The sequence below is a fragment of the Callorhinus ursinus genome, unplaced genomic scaffold, assembly GCF_003265705.2.
Source record: "Callorhinus ursinus isolate GAN/ISIS: 27379988/994484 unplaced genomic scaffold, GSC_fseal_2.0 scaffold46, whole genome shotgun sequence".
NCBI classification, from domain to species: domain Eukaryota; kingdom Metazoa; phylum Chordata; class Mammalia; order Carnivora; family Otariidae; genus Callorhinus; species Callorhinus ursinus.
The window spans coordinates 10,107,904-10,125,114 of record NW_027397108.1 but is presented as its reverse complement, the minus strand read 5'-3'; the positions used below and the strand labels follow the sequence as shown (position 1 = coordinate 10,125,114).

General features: G+C 47.3%; 1 protein-coding gene across 2 annotated transcripts in view; it reads left to right on the top strand.

Annotated features, from left to right (window-relative positions):
* KLHDC4 (kelch domain containing 4) overlaps nucleotides 1–17,211 on the top strand; it is a 49,722-nt gene that overhangs the window by 26,655 nt on the left and 5,856 nt on the right. For both annotated transcript variants that reach the window (XM_025860433.2, XM_025860432.2), the window contains exons 6-7: nucleotides 9,130–9,222; nucleotides 12,686–12,845. In XM_025860433.2, coding sequence (XP_025716218.1) covers nucleotides 9,130–9,222; nucleotides 12,686–12,845 — 253 coding nt within the window. The remainder of the gene's footprint in view (nucleotides 1–9,129; nucleotides 9,223–12,685; nucleotides 12,846–17,211) is intronic.

Sequence of the window (17,211 nt, the reverse complement as noted above, 5' to 3'; positions counted from 1 at the left end):
TAGATGCTTGCTGTTTCCTGTGCATGTCACTGCGGCGGCCGACAGAGGGACCTGGGTGGTGCTGAGTGGCAGCTTGCCCTGCTGGAATGCCCTTCGGCACACGGCTCAGACGCACTTCAGAGCACTCACTCCCACAACGTTGCACATGTATTTTTGTGCCACATAGAGATCTGGCTGAGTAGGACTTGTTAATTTTCTAAGACTCCATATTTAGGAGTGACGGCAATTGCAAAGTGCTTGTTGAAGATTCAGATATAAACAGGCTTTTTTGGTTGGCTTTATTTTCCTAAAGGGGTATATAGAGTCATTTTATAGAAAAAGTTTCCCTTTTTGGTTACAAAACAGTGATAGTTGGCTGCTGCCAGAAAAAGGGAGTTGAGTGTTTCATGCCTGCCTCACCAGAGGAGCGAGCACCCCTGGGATTCGTGGACAGGAAGCTGAGCGAGGGCCCTGAACCTGCAGCCTTGTGGCTGCCGGGTGTCATCGAGCGATGACAGTGGGCCTTTAGGTTCACGTAGCATTCGGGTCTCCTGCGTAACTTTTTGGAGTAGAATCGGAAGCTCCATGTTAGTTCAGTTGTTGAACGAAAACTCGTTCCCCAGATTGTACTTTTAAAGTATTCCATCAGAAGATTGCTCAGAAGGGAGTTTACCTGTTGCCAGCATGCTTGGTGTTTTTCTTCTTAGCCTCTGTAACGTGCTGCTGTGCAGGGCGGCCCACGTCCAGAGCAGCGGCACAGAGCGGATGGAGGTGGCTGCGCGGCTGCCGCAGCCTGTGAGCAAGGCCGCCTGGAGAGCGCCGCTGCCACGTGCAGGGTGCCAGATGACGTCAGCGCCCAGCAGGGGCGTGAATCTGCGGCTGCTGGTATCGTGGGGGGCCCAGACCCTCCTTCTGAGCCCTGTTCATTTGGTATTTTTATCATGAATTTGGATTTAAAAATAGGCTTACTGAGTTTGTGGGTGATACAAAGCTGGAAAGGAGAGCAAATAAATTGGTTGACAAATTCAGCATCCAAAATTACCTTCATGGACCAAATCCAGCAAGATGAAATTGAAGTGGGAGAAGTGTCTCTTGTAGGTTGCATGTAAATATAGGATTAAGAGAGCTGACTATAAAAAGTTGCCCTTGCTAGTAGAAGAGGAGGGATTTAGTAATTAGTAATCCTGGTTGGCATCAGCACATGGTGAGGCTACCCAAAGGCTAATGCTTAAAGTTTGGATTAACAGGGTATGGCATCCAAGAACAGGTATCGATTCCTTTTGGTTGACTTTCCACTGATGAGTATGATGGTTATTTTGAGTGACACATTCGTTGGGACATTAATAAACTGAGGGCCTTAGGGGAGAGAGACCATGTGATCAAGCATTTGGGGAAAGGTGGAGAGAATGGAATTGGTTCTGGTTTGGAATAGGGAAGACCCTGGGGGTCCTCACAGCAGTGTGTGATGAGCTGTTCGTCTGGAATTTGCCGAAGAGGACACATTGGGCAGTTTGAACTTCCTTTTCGTTTTGAGATTCTGTGTTTTGGTGGCTTTTTTTTTAAAGATTTATTTATTTGAGAGAGAGCACGTGAGCATTAGCGGGAGGGGCAGAGGGAGAGGGTGAGAGAATCTCAGGCCAACTCCATGCTGAGTGTGGAGCCTGACATAGGGCTCTGTCTCACGACCTTGAGATCATAACCTGAGCTTAAACCAAGAGTCAGACCTTAAGTGACTGTGCCACCCAGGTGCCTCTGTTGATGTATTTTTTAATGGCACCTAGTTTTGGGGGAAGCTCTGTATAATGCACAAAAATAAATGAAGAAGAACGCATTGTATAAGTAAGGCTGGACTGCATGGTTCAGGTTGTAGCCATCCTTTGCAGCCTGGAGTTGTTGAGGGAGGTGGACTTTGACTGGATTCTGTAGGTGGGAGAGCTGGGCCTTGAGAGCCACCAAGGCAGCATGCAGGAAGCAGAGGCACCTAGAGGTGGTTCTCTCGTAGGAGTTGAGACTTGTGATCTGTAAGAACATAGGAAGTGTGCCCAGGTATGTCAGCTTTTTAAAAATCCAGTTGTTTTCTTATTGTTGAGTTTTAAGAGTTATATTGTAGATTTTGATCCTTTCTCAAATGTGTTTTCTGCACATATTTTCTCCCAGGCTGTGGCTTCTGATTCTCCTATTATTTTCTTCTGTAGAGCAGAAGTTTTAAAATTTAATGAAGTCCAGGTTAGACCAGTAGACTGTACTCATGGGGGTGTAATCCTGAGCTTTCTGTTTTATCCCGTTGATCAGTTTGTTTACTCTTTCCACCAACATCGCACTGTCTTATTTGAGAGAGAGAGAGAGAGAGAGAGAGAGCAAGCACGTGAGCACAGAGGGAGAGTGGGAGGGAGAAGCAGACTCCCTGCTGAGTAGAGAGCCTGATGTGGGGGTTGATCCCAGGACCCTGAGATCACAACCTGAGCTGAAGGCAGACACTTCAGCGACTGAGCCACCCAGGCGTTCCAACACCACACTGTCTTGATTACTTAGCTTCATAGTAAGTCTTGAAGTCAGGTAGGTCAGTCTTCCAACTTTGTTCTTCTTCGATATTGTGTTGGTTATTTGGGGTCTTTTAATTCTCTATATAAACTTTAGAATCCATTCGTCCATACCCATAAAACAGTTTGGTGGGATTATGGTTGAGATTGCATTGAATCCATAGATTAAGTTGGGAAGAACTGACATCTTGACAATACCATATCTTCTATACATGAACATGGGTTATCCCTCTATGTAGTTCTTTGATTTTTGTCCATCATAGTTTTGTAGTTTTTCCCAAATAGATCTTGTACATATTATTAGATTTATGCTCAGTATTTCCTGTTGGGGGTGTTAATATAAATAGTCTTGTTTTTAATTTCAAATTTCAGTTGTTCATTGCTGGTATGTAGGAAAGCAATTTTGTATATTAATCTTGGTGCCTACAACCTTGCTATAATCACTTACTAGTTCCAGGAGTTTTTTGGTCAGTTCTTACAAATTTTATACATAGATCATGTTAGTTGCAAACAAAGACAGTTTTATATCTTCCTTCCCAATATTTATACCTCTTATTTCCTTTTCCTCCCTTATTGCATTAGCAAGGATTTCTATGACAATGTTGAAAGGGGTGGCGAGAGGTGACATCCCTGCCCTGTACCTGATCTTAGTGGGAAAGCTTTCAATTTCTCATTATTGAGTATGATATTAATCGTAGGTTTTTTGTAGATCTTTATCAAGTTCAGAATATTCCCTTCTATTCCTAGTTTACTGAGAGAGTTTATGGTGAATAGGTGTTAGATTTTGACAGATGCTTTTTCTGCATCTATTGGTATGATCATGTGACTTTTCTTTCTTAGTCTTTTAATGCGATGGGTTATATTAGTTGATTTTAGAATGTGGAACCAGCCTTGCATACCTGGGATAAATCCCAGTTGGTCATAGTGTGTAATTCTTTTTATATCTTTTTGGATTCGATTTGTTAATATTGAGGATTTTTGCACATAGGTTTCTGAGAGATACTGGTCTGTAGTCTTTTTTTGTAATGTCTTTATTTGGTTTTGGTATTAGGGTAATGCTGGATAGACGATAGAAGCTGTGCTCTGAAAGAGATGATAGAAGATTGGTATCATTTTTTTCCTTAAATGTTTGGTAGAATTCACCGTGAACCCCTATGCACCTGGTGCTTTCTGTTTTGGAAGATCAGTATCTTTAATAGATGTCAGCCTATTCAGATTGTCCTCTTCTTGTGTGGATTTTGGTAAATTATGTCTTTTAAGGAATTGATCCACTTTATCCAGGTTATCAAATTTGTGGGCATTGAGTTGTTTATAGTATTGGTTTGTTGTTTTTTTTCTTTATCTTTTTAATTTCTATAGAATCTTTAGTGATGGTCCCTCTTTCATTTTTGATATTAGTAATTTGTGTTCTCTTTTTTTTTCTTTTTAAAGATTTTATTTATTTGACAGAGAGAGACAGCGAGAGATGGAACACAAACAGGGGGAGTGGCTCAAGAGGGAGAAGCAGGCTTCTAGCAGAGCGGAGAGCCTAATGCGGGGCTCGATCCCAGGAGCCCGGGATCATGACCTGGGCCGAAGGCAGACGCTTAACAGCTGAGCCACCCACGCGCCCTGTGTTCTCTTTTTTTCTGAGCTTGCCTAGAGGCTTATTGAATCAGCTTTTGGCTTTGTTGTTCTCTATTTTCCAAATATTTCAAAATTTTCCAAAGTTTTCAACAATACTAATTTCTGCTCTCATTCTTTTCTTCTGCTTATTTTGGGTTTAGTTTCCTCTCCTTTTTCAAGTTTCCTAAGGTAGAAATTAGATTACTGACTTTAGATCTTTTTTCTTTTTTAATATGTGCATTCAGTCCTACAAATTTCCTTCTAAGCGCTTGCTTTCACTGCATCCCACAAATTTTGATAAATTGTGTTTTCATTTTCATTTAGTTAAAAATATTTTAAATTTTCTCCTATTTAGGGACTCCTGGGTGGCTCAGTTGGTTAAGCATCTGCCTTTGGCTCAGGTCATGATCAGGGTCCTGAGATTGAGTCCCCTCATTGAGCTCCTTGCTCAGCAGGGAGCCTGCTTCTCCCTCTGCCTGCCACTCCCCCCCCCCCCCCTTGTGCTCATTCTCTCTCTCTCTCTCTCTCTCTCTCTCTCTGACAAATAAAATCTTTTAAAAAACTTTTCTATTTCTTCTTTGACCCACATGTTATTTATAAGGGTGTTGTTTTAATCTCTGTGTATTTGGGGATTTCCCAGCTATCTTTCTGTTATTGATTTCTAGTTTAATCCTACTGTGGTCTAAAAGCAGACATTGTATGATTTCTCTTTTTTTTCAACTCGCTGTGGTGTGTTTTGTGGCCCAGAACGTGGTCTCTCATGGTGAACATTCTAGGTGAGCTTGAGAAGAACGTATTCTGCCTATTGTTGGATGAAGTGGTCTGTGAATGTCCGTTATATCCCGTTGATAGATGGTGGTGTTGAGTTCAGCTCTGTCCTTGCTGATTTCTGCTGCTGTGTCTGTCCATTTTTGAGAGAGGGGCGTTGAATTTTCCAACTGTGACAGCAGATAAGTCTGTTTCTCCTTGCCTTTCTGTTAGTTTTTGCCTCATATAGTTTGACATTCTGTTGTTGGGTTTGTACATGTTAAGAACTGTTACGTCTCATCTCTTTGGAGAGCTGATCCTTGTATACTTAGGTAATGCCCACCTAAATCCCTGGTAACTTTCCTTGCTTTAAAGTCAGCTCTCTCTGAAATGTAGTTACTCTTACTTTTCTTTGATTAGTTGTCGGCATGGTATATCTTCTCCATGTGTCTACTTTTTTTAAAACTTTTTTTTTTTTTAAGATTTTTATTTATTCATGAGAGACAGAGAGAGAGAGAGAGAGAGGCATGAGAGACAGAGAGAGAGAGGCAGAGGGAGAAACAGGCTCCCCGCTGAGCAGAGAGCCCAATATGGGACTCGATCCCTGGACCCTGGGATCATGACCTGAGCCGAAGGCAGATGCTTAACCATCTGAGCCACTCAGGCGCCCCTCCATGTGTCTACTTTTTGTCTGTATATTTTTTATCTACTTTTATGTTTAAAGTGGGTTCCTTGTAGACAACACATAGCTGGGTCTTGTGTTTTATCTACTCTGATGATCTCTGTCATTTAAATGGTGCATTTAGACCATTAACGTTCAAAGTGATTATTGATATACTGGATTATCTACCGTATTTGTTACTGTATTCTGTTTGTTGCTCTTGTCCTTTGTTCCTCTGTTTGTCTTTGACTCTTTTTGGTGGTTTTTTATGATTTGAATTGAGCATGTTGTAGGATTCCACTTTTCTCCTTTCTTAGCATATCAGTTATACCAATGTTTTTACTGTTTTTGGTGGCTGCCCTATGATTGGCAGTGTACACTTACAACTAATCCAGGTCCACCTTCGGGTAACACTGTACCACTTCATGAGTTGTGTGGATACGTTGAAAGAGCAAAATAATCTTCGTTCCTTCCCTTGTCCTTGTATCATTGCTGTCTTTTCTCTCACTGATAGGAACAAGCTTACGAACGTGTATATAGACGCCCACAGTCACATGCATCGCTGCTTCTGTCACTGGGAACAAACTGTTATTTGTTAGATCGGTTAAGAGTAAGAAAAAAGCTTTTATTTTACCTTCACTTTATTCCTTCTTCAGTTCTTTTCCTTCCTTTATGTAGATCCAGGTTACTGACCCAAATCTCTCTCTTTCTCTCTCTCATTTCTTGTGAGGCAGGTCTATTGGCAACCAAGTCCATTAATTTTGGTTTGTCGGAGAAAGTCTTATTTCTCCTTCACTTCGGAAGGGTACTTCCGCAGAGCACAGAGTTGTGTGTTGCTGATGTTTTTCTCCCACCACTGTAAATACTTCATTCCACTCTCCTCTTGCTGGCACGGTTTCTGAGCAAGAGTTGGATTTGATTCTCATCTTTGTTTCTCTGTAGGTAAGGTGTTATTTTTCCCGTGGCTTCTTTCAGGATTTTTCCTTTATCTTTGCTTTTCTGTAATTTGAAAATAACAGGCCTCGGTATCCTTTCTTGGCATGTAGCCCGCTTAGTGTCCGCTGACCATCCTGCATCGGAGGTTTGATGTCAGAGTTCAGTTTGGGGAAATTCTCGTCGTTTCGTATTTTTCTTCTCTTCCTCTGTTTTCTCCTTCTGGCAAGCCCGCTGTGCTTCTCCTACACCTTTAGCATAATTGTCCCCCAGTCCTCGGATGTTGTTTTTGTTTTTTCCCAGTCTTGGTTCTCCTTGGTTTTGGGTTTTCAAGCTTTTCGTTGCTGCATCCTCTGGCTCGGGGGTTCTCAACCACATCGGCCTGCTCGTGACCCCGTCCGAGCCATTCTGGGCAGTCTGCGTTTCTGTTAGTGGTTTGAACTCTTGTATTTCTTTCTGGTTCTTTCTTAGGATTTCTGTCTCACCGCTTTCATTGTCCATCTGTCCTTGCATGCTGTCTGCTTTATCCGTTGCAGCCCTTAGCGTAGTCATCACAGTTGTTTTAAATTCCCGGTCTTGTGGTTCCAGCACCCCTGCCTGTCTGGTTCTGGTGCTTGCTCTGAACCCTCAGACTGTGTTTTTTGCCTTTCCGGGTGCCTTGTAAGTGTCCCCTCGCTAGCAGGATGTGATGTACCAGTTAGGAGGAAGTGTCGTAAATAGGCCTTCGGGAGTGTGGTGGTGAGGTGTGTGAGGAGGGGAGGCGTGCGCTTGTCCTGTGAGGAGGTTTCAGGTCTTTATTGAGCCTCTGCCTCAGACTGGGAACTTCCCAAGTGCCTCTCAGTTTCTTTCCTCCCCTTCGTAGGTGGGCCAGCATGCCCAGAGGGAGCTGGAGTTGGGCATTTCTCTTCTTTGGGTCAGTTTGGCTCTGATACTGCTCCAGCACACAGTGGGCTCTGGTTAGCTAGTTTCCCCTGAGGGAACAGAATGTAAAGAGGAACAGAATGCTCAGGCGCTTTTCAGAATGGTTCCTTCTCCCCTCCCTGCCTCTGCCAGAAGCACGAGGGAATTTTTCTGTGATACTTACTGTGGGAATGCATTTGAGCCCCTCGGGTAAATCTCATGGCATGGTGAGGACCCTGGAGTGACCGGGTCCCCCTGGAGTGTTCCACTCTGAGTGTGGCTGCACTGAGCCTCCAGCAGTCCGTCCAGTTCAGGTTTTCCTGGCAGTGTCTGCTCGTGAGCCTCTGCTTCTGGAAGCGTGACTCCTGTATTCACCTGTCTTTACTTTGGGGCCAGCAGTTTGACCTGTGTGGGATCCAAGAAGAGTTGTTGACTTTCAATCTGTTCAACTTTTCTACTTGTTGGGACAGAGTTGTGACTTCCAAGTCCCTTGTATGCCAGACCAGAACTCAAGAGTCCCTTCTGTTATTTATTGCCATGTATTTTAATATCAGGTTTAATGCGATAAAAATCACATTCAGTAAAATGGCTACCTTTTAGCTGGACGGTTTGAGAGGAGTTTCGGCTAATACAGAGACCTGTCTAACCACCGCCATACTTGGGACAGACGAGGTGTCTGTCACTCCAAAGTTCTCTCCTGCTCACTTGCTGTCAGTCCTCTTGTAATCTTTGGCCCTAGGCAGCTACACTCATCACCATAGGTTGATTTTGCCTTTTTAAGAATCTCCTAGAAGTGGAATCCTACAGTACGTGCTCTTCTGGTGCCTGCTTTTGCTAGTGTGATGTCTTTGAGACCTGTCCGTATTGTGTGTAGCAGGAGACAGCCCCCTTTTGTTGCCGACAAGTATTCCATTGTATGAACGTGCTGCACTAGTCATTCACTCGTGGAGGCATCTCTTGGCTGCTTTTGGTTTTTGACAGTTCTGAATCAAGCTTCTCTCAATGTATGTATGTAGGTCTTTGTATGCACTTGTGTTTTCATATCTGAGTAAGGATCTGGCATCCCATTGCCAGGTTGTGTGCCAAGTGCATTTCACGGTGTAAGGAACGGTCGCAGTGGCCATGCCATCTTACACCTGCCCCCGTGCTGTGTGAGGGACCCAGCTCTCGGTTCGTGCTTCCTGAGGACTTGATCCTGTCATTGGGTTTTGGCCGCTAGTGGCCTGTGGTAGGGAGCACACTGTGCTCTCAGCTTGTTCACCGAACAACTGATGATGGAGGGAGGTGACCATCTCTTGCTGCTTTTGTTGGCCATTTGTGTGTGTTTTCTTTCCTGTTTTTATTCAGCCTTCTGTTCAAACCTTTTGCTATAATTTTATTGGATTTATTTTACTTGTAAGATACAGGAGTTCTTCTATGTGTTCTGAGTGCAAGTCATTGGTTAGATGAGTGTTTGCAGAAATCTCCTCCCCCTTTCCATCTCCTGCTGTTTTATTCTGTAATGGTTTATTTTGAAGAGCTGAGGTTTTCTGTTTTAATGGAGTCCAGTTTCTGTATCTAAGTCCCTGCTTGCTCTCAGAGGTCTTTACTCCAAGGTCATGGAAACTGTCTCCTATTTGATTCTCCACGTTTACAGCAGCTAGCTAGACTCAGGATGGTCTGGGTTACTTGTGGTCAAGTTAAATGGTACTCGGTAGGTGCTTATGAAACCAAAATTGGTGTAAAAAGTAGTCTTTTTTTTTTTTTTTTTTTCCTTCATTTCAGATCAACAGGAGGCCCTTCAGGTCGGAGTGGACATCGGATGGTAGCCTGGAAGAGACAGTTAATCCTTTTTGGTGGCTTCCATGAGAGTACAAGGTTGGTACCAATAGCAGGACATCTTTCTTTCCTGAAACAGTAAGGAGTGGACTTTTTGTAGGAAGAGCCATTCTGAATACACATGAAAGATGCTGCCCATCCCTAAAACCAGAGCCAGCTTTGTGCATGGATATGCAGCGAAGGCAACTCCACAGGGCCCCCATGCTCTGCTGTCAGTGTCTTGAAATTCTTAATAGTTACTGAACAATGGGCTCTGCATTTTTATTTTACACCGAGACCTGCAAATGATATGGCCAGTCCTATGTAACACAGGATTCTCCACCGTTAGCCTGGTACAGCATCCCCCGGAGGGCTTATTGAAAGTCTGGTTGCCAAGCCCCACCCTCTGGTTTCTGACTCAATAGGCCTGGGGCGGGATCTGAGAATCTGCATTTCTGCAAACTTAGAGGTGATGCTGCTGCTGCTGGCCAGGGGACCCCACTCTGAGAGCCTCTGGCCTAAAATAACTTTGAAGGGGCGCCTGGGTGGCTCAGTCGTTAAGCGCCTGCCTTCGGCTCAGGTCATGGTCCCAGGGTCCTGGGATCGAGCCCCGCATCGGGCTCCCTGCTCGGCGGGAAGCCTGCTTCTCCCTCCCCCACTCCCCCTGCTTGTGTTCCCTCTCTCGCTGTGTCCCCTCTCTCGCTGTGTCTCTCTCTGTCAAATAAATAAATAAAATCTTAAAAATAAATAAATAAAATAACTTTGAACTTCTCAGTGCTGGGGAGTGCAGCGAGAGCAGTGATGTCTGAGGAGGGGCCTCCCGTGTGCCCATGTGTGGCCACGTTGGCATGAGCTGCTGTGATCGTGTGCTCCGTGTGTGCTCACGCCAGGCCAGGCTCACCGGCTTTCCGGTTGTTGGGAGCCTGTCGTCCACACCATAGCCTCTTGAAGGTCCCAAGTTCAGTCCCAAGAAACGGGACGTGTGGTGACAGGTCTGTGTTCCTGTCATCATCGTCCTGCAGTGCTGGGTTGTGTAACGCGACAAGGCTGTCCTGCCTGGCAAAGGCCCGTGTGTTGTGCTTTGCCTCTGACCAGGCCCTGCGTGGAGGAGGAGGGTGGGCGCGTGTCTCTCCCAGTGGCCACGTTCTATGCGTCCCTCTCCTCACCGCTTAAGGAATAGCAGAGTCATCAGTATACGAACTGTCATGGTACCTCTCACATTTCTGTCACATGATTTTTTTCTGATGATGACTGGCTTCTAAATCAGTCGTCGTGCATGGATGTGAAGGAGGAGGTCCGCGGTAGGAGTCTTGCTGTGTTTCATACCCCTCATTACCCCGGTCTTAGTTGAGGTGTTGTGGTGTAGATTTGGCTCAATTAAAGCTGCAGTTTGTCTTCATGAATTAAAGATGTTTTATTAATTGAGAAAAGGGGATATAAATTCTTAAATACTCTTGGGGATTTTAAAAGCATAATTCAGTTCAACTTAAACAGGAATGATTTTTGTGTCCTTAAATGTGTAACATGGGTGTAATAATGCTTTAATGTTGAGTCTCAAAGACCGTCCTGTTGGTAGAGCAGGTCGTGGTCCCACGTCATAGATGAGGAAACCAGGCTCCCTAGTGCCTAGAGGAGTGTGGCCTCCACAGAAGATTGCTCATTTTCGGGCAGCCCACCCTCCCACCCTGCAGGTGTGCAGCGGGTTATTGCCGTATCAGATGAGAGAGCCCGGCTGTTTGTAAAAGTTTATACCTAAGGGATTGTCATTTATTATTTATTCTGGACACTTTTAAAACTAGGAATTATTTGTCACACACACACGGGGATTCGTGAGTCTGCTGGTACATTAATTCACTGCTTGTGTACACGATGGTGGGGCCAACACAGGCCCTTCCCCTGGGAGCTCACAGGTTAGAAAGTGGATCAAGGTTTATAATGGTTGTAATCTGCAACTTTTTCAAAATCAGAACTATTTTCAAAACTGTTATCATCTGTTACCTTGCTCAGAGTTACTGTTTATAAAGTATTTAAACACATAGGAGAAACGGTGGTAGTAGAGCTACCTGTGCAGTCAGCTTCCCTGTGAGACAAGTTAGTCTGACTTGTGAAAACCAGGGAACAGTTGATATTTATGTTATTTATGTGTAGAACAGCACTTTTTTTTTTAATATTTTATTTATTTGAGAGAGAAAGAAAGCACGAGCAGGGGCAGAGAGAGAAGCAGGCTCCCCTTTGAGCAGGTAGCCCGACATGGGGCCCAATCCCAAGACACTGGGACCATGACCTGAGCCAAAGGCAGATGCCCAACCAACTGAGCCACTAGGCGCCCCTAGAATAGAATTTTTTACTGAAAATCTGCAGGGTGAAATCTGAGGAAACAGTAGAATCTAGTAATGCCTTCTCAACTCTGAGCCTTCGTGTTCTCTGTTCACGTATGAAAAGCCGTCCTACAGAAGGTGTGTTTCCGTGGGTGCTGGTCAGGAGGGGCACCTGCCAGGTGGCATCCTGTGCCCCGTGCTCTATGTTGGCAGAGGACCCTGGCCTCTGGCCAGCGCTCCTCTCCTGGCGGCCTTTCCACACGCTGGCTGCGGGGCGCCCCACTCGGGCTCAGACCGTGGGATGGCTTCTCACTTCAGGCCTGGCTGTCTGTTCTGAATACCTGGAGAGCACCTCTTACTCTTCTCATGTCATTCTGACCTGAAGCCCCTTGGCTTTGCCTGTGACTGTCCATGACGTTACATCAGAACACTGCATCCTTGAGTCGCTGCTTTCCCACGCACGGGCTCCTTCTCAGGGCTCCTTCTGCAGTCGAGTCCTTGGCCACTTCAGTCCCAGGCGCACTAGGCAGGGCCCTCTTGCTGCTGCCGGGCTGCTGGGCCTCCGGGACGGGCCTCTAGGCACACCGGCTTCAGGAATGCTCAGCCCAGCTCAGGGTCTCCTCCCAGCCCTAGCCCAACTCTTAAGTGTCTGAGTATTCACCTGGCTCTGTAATTCATGATTTAAAATTACACGCGTGGAAACCTAATGTAACAATTTGCAAGATAGTGATTTTGTAAGCTTTGTCAGGAGGTATGGTATAACTTTCAGACTAAAAAGGCTTTCAGATCCAGGCAAATTACTGTATTCTTTAAGCTAGCATTATCTCTAGTTTCCAGATGCAAACTCACATATGCCCGCGGTCCCTTCATGTGGATTTAAACTTTTTTTTTTTTCTTTTTTTTAATTCGACAGAGAGAGAGACACAGCGAGAGAGGGAACACAAGCAGGGGGAGTGGGAGAGGGAGAAAGAGGCTTCCCGATGAGCAGGGAGCCCGATGCGGGGCTCGATCCCAGGACCCCAGGATCATGACCTGAGCTGAAGGCAGACGCTTAACAACTGAGCCACCCAGGCGCCCCATGTGGATTTAAACTTTAATGAAACCAATAACTTACTACAAATGGCAGAAAATTTACCTTTAATTTGAAATCAGGTTCACTTTTTAATGTCCCCACCTCCTCGTTTGTGTCCCTGTGTTATAACCAGAGATTACATCTACTACAATGATGTGTACGCCTTTAACCTGGACACGTTCGTTTGGAGCAGACTAGCCCCATTAGGGGCTGGGCCCACACCTCGGTCAGGCTGCCAGATGTCCGTCACCCCCCAGGGCAGCATTGTCATCTATGGGGGCTACTCAAAACAGGTAAGACGCGGCTGACAGGGAACCAGGAGCTCCTCCTCTCTGTTGCCTTTTTCACCAGGAATGGAACTTCCAAATAGGATTGCGAATTGGTTTAATAGAAACACTTTCTATTGAAGTAGAGATGGATGTAGTGTTCATCTGTTCCCCTGTGAATATATTAAGATTTTTTTCATCCACATTAAGCCATATTATGTTGTAACCCATATGGCCTGAACATGCTGCAGTGTGAGTAATTCTGTATTGGGGGGAGCATGCTCTTGATGCCTAAGCCACAGACACCAGGCACTACGTACAGTGTTTAATTATAGTAGAGGCTGTCATTGCTGTGAGCGGTGCAGACACGCTGGAGTGAGTGTGTGACGTGCTGGCTCTGGTTGTGTCCCCCACACAGGGTGCCCTGCACAGTGTCGGCAGCCCATAAGCAGCCCCTCACCAGCTTGCATGCGCCTGTGAGCCCCAGAGAGATGAGGTGGCGTCTCACCACAGGCTTTTTCTTAGCCTTCATAGTTTGAAAATTTCTCCAACATAGAGTGACTTACAAGCACTTAACGTCCCCCCACCCAGACCCTTCTGTAGTTAGCGTTCTGCTGTCCACACTTCTTCATGTAGCTGTTCACATCATCCACCCATCATCTTTCTGGGCGTATTTTAGAGAAAAGTGCAGATATTGGTCACTTCCCCCTGAATACTGGAGCATGCATACCAGCATGTAGAGTTCAGCATTCAAGTGGTTTTTTTGTTTTTAACTTTATTTATTTTACATCCTCTCTGCACCTATCAGGGGGCTCAAACTCCTGACCCTGAGCTCAAGAGTCACATGCTGCTCCGGCTGAGCCAGCCAGACACTCCTCAACATTCCATTTTTAATGTACAGTTTCTCTGCAGTGACGTGCACACATTTTAAGTGTGTACCTGCTGGTTGTGACAGATGCATGTGTGTGGGTGCTCGGAAGCCCTCATCTGCCATGCCCTTCCCCCACCTGGAGGCAGGTGCCAGTCTCTGCTTTGTCCCACCTTGTCCTCAGCGTGCTTGTTCTAGGACTTGTGACAGATGTGCTCGGTGGAGGAAGGTGTCCTTCCTTCAGTGTGCTTTTGCGATCTGACCACGTTGCACGTTTTAGTTGCTTGCTTCTTCGTGCCAAGCAGTATTCCACTGTGACACAAAGTTTCTCAGTTCTTTATTGGTGGACACCAGGCTGTTTCCGGTTTTTGACCCTTGTGAACAAAGCTGCTGTGAGTGTTCTGTGCAGGTCACTGTGTGGCTCTACCTTCTGGTTTCTTGGGCAGATGCTCAGGAATGGGACTGCTTGGGTTACAGGGTGGGGCATGTCTCAGTGTGGGCTGCCCACACCCTTGCCAACCCTTGATGCCACCAGTCTTTTTTATTCTCGGCCATTCTGGGCGGATGTGTGGTGTCTCATTGTGGTTTTAAGTGTCGTTTCCCACATATGGAATGGGCCCTCTGACGTGGGGGGCCGAGCAGGTCGCCTCTTGGTGGTTGGGGTGACGCAGGCAAGGAGTCCGTCCTGCCCTGGCGGGGTGTCCCGCTTCCACCTTCTTCCCACTCCTTTCACCCTAGTGAGCCATGGCCCTACCGCTCAGGAAGTGGTCGGCCTTTGTTCTGGAAAGAGAACGTTGATTGGTGTTCTGGCCTTAGCTAGATGTTTGATAGATGGGAGGGCCTGAGAAACAGGTTGCTTTGGCCACAAGCTTGTGCCCACATCTTGTGCTTCATAGAGTGAACCAGACGGGATACAGAAGGGAGCCTTGTGATGCTCACGCCACTTTAAAGAGGATATTTAATCAGAATAGTGTCTCTTCTCAACAACTGCTCTTCTCCAACTAGGAACACCGGCTAGGGGTGTGGACAAGCTGGGTCCACTTCCCTCAGTGACCACTTGCTCCAGGCCTTTGGCGTTTGAATCACAGTAAAGAGCTTGTCTGTTTGGATCCATGGGGGATTTATCCCAGTCAGGGCAAAATGGGAGTTAGGGCTGCTATGGAATATTAGGGTGTTAGTCTAAGTGGGTGATGGGCTGCCTGAGTCCTGACTGGAACCCACTTCACGGTCCTGGAGCCTGGACTTGCGGAGTGCTCCTTCCTGCCCAGTGTCCCCGCCTAGGGCAGGTGTGGTTGGGCACCATGGCAGTGAGCTGACAGCCGCCAAACACGGCATCGAGTGCAGATGCCTTGGAAGTGGCCGGGGGGCGGCCTGCAGAGCAGGGTCTGAACTTGTGAGGTGTGGGAGAGACGGCCTCTTGGTGGTTTCGTGTATCACAGATGGTCCACCTGGGCACCTCAGCTGTCCCTTGCCAGGTGTTGAAAGCTTGCTGCTGTTGTGAATCCAAGGGAACCAGAATGAAATTGTGCTAACTTTATAAAAGGACCTCCCGTTGCCAAGATGCTGAGGTGGCTGGTTGGCAATGCTGGCTGCTTCGAGAGAGGGGGCAGGGCCGTCTGCACCTTTTGGACTTGTGAGCCCGGCATTCATGGCTTGTCTTAAAGTAGCTCCTCTTTGCCTTTGGGGAGGACGTCTCATGCACATGGGGTAGTTTCTGTGGGTGGTTCCGTGCTGGTTCTCAGCCATCAGGACAGGAGCGACGAGGCCATGGGCCTCCCTGCCCTGCCCCGCCTCACCCGCTCCCCAGGAGCTGCAGGAGCACCTTCTCCCGGTGGCATGTGGCATCTTCCTTTGTCCCCGCAGGCCCTGGTTGGGATGTGCTGAGGAGGGTGCTTTCACTGGCCCTGGGAACATAGGTTCCTTGAAGGTGCTTCTCCCACACGGTCCTTTTCATGTTTGACTTTCAACCAGGTTACAGCCACTCTGTCTGGAGCCTCTCCCCACCCTCTGGGGACAAACTGGGGAAGGCCCCAGAGAGTGGACAGTTGACAAACAAAGGGTCCTCAGAGCGCAGCAGCGCAGGGCCCTCCCTTACTCGTCTCGGAGCCGTTGCCGCCCCTTAGTAGGGTCAGATTGCCCTGAAACTGGGGTGGCCCAGGAGGTTGAATCTCCACATCTGAGGCTGAGGGAGCTAGAGCTGCTGATTTGAAGACCCGAGTGCAGGGTGTGAGTGCAGTGTGAGGAGGTGCCTGGGTTTCAGGCACACTCTGAGTCGTTTTGGAGATAGTTATGTTGTTTTGCAGTGTAATGTTGTAACGCTTGATACACGTCTCTGTCGAAAGTGTCTTTGGATTCCATGGATTCCATTAGTACTGCAGTGGACAGAAACGTGTGAGCGGGGGAATACATTCTTTGTAAAATGCACCTAGTTTCAGCCTCTTACACAAGTGCCCCTCCCTAGAGAGAGGCTGAGGCACTGTACGGAACGTCACACTGCCGAGACGGGAGTTCAACGTCTCCCAAGGCTTGTGCAGACTTGCTTCCTCCACCAGGCCTGTTGAATCTCGTGGGAAGCCTGGCCGTGCCCTTTAAAGGCAGTGGCACAACAACAGCATTACACAGGTAGCTTCCTGTGGGTCCCTGTGAGGACCACAGACTGGATTTTGGGCAAGTCCCTGCACTTCAAGAAAAGAAACTGCTGTACAGGAGGAGTTAGTGAGCTGGTGGGGCGGGCAGCCCTGGCACCAGTGAGCTCTGGTCCGAAGGGCTGCCCGTCCCCGTCCAGCCAGAGCCCTGGTCCACGCACTGGCCGGCACCAGGCTGTGGCCCTGGGCTTGTGGCATCGCCCTTCTCAGGAAGGCTTCTGGCTCGTGGGCCTTGAGAGGAGGTGTTTAATTGGTACAGCATAGAAGAGCCCCCTTAACTAGTAGGCTCTGGCCGCTGCCACAGCACGCAGGTCAGCAGGTGCAGCGACGCGGGGGCTGCAGCTCAGCTGTAACTTATGTCTCTAGCAACAGAGCGGTCACTGAACTCGTTCCAGGTCCCCCCAGCGGGTGGGGCCTCTGGGTGTGAATTCAGTTCCTGCACGTGCTGGGCCTTTTGGTGTGGAAGGGTAGTCCCTCCCGCTGTGCAAACATCTTGTCTGAATAATGTGCAGACATTGCCTCATTTGAATCCTGCAAATGTGTCCGGAAGGAAAACCAGAGAGGTGCAACCCGAGTTTTCATTTCCGGAGATGCAGGCCATTCCCCACTCAGGGCCGATCCTGAACCTCCTGGGCTTTAGGATAGTCAGGTCACATGTCCAGTCTGTGGACAGTTGGATTGTGGCTTTGTTTTCCAAAAGGAGACCAGCTTCTCCCCCCTGTAGTAAAGGCATACCTGTGTTTGAGAGGAAAGGAGGTATGTGTCCGTATTTCCTGATCCTGTCTCGTGTGTGTGTGTGTGTGTGTGTGTGTGTGTGTGTGTGTGTGTGTGTGTCTCTCTCTCTCTCTCTCTCTCTCTCTCTCTCTCTCTCTCTCTCTCT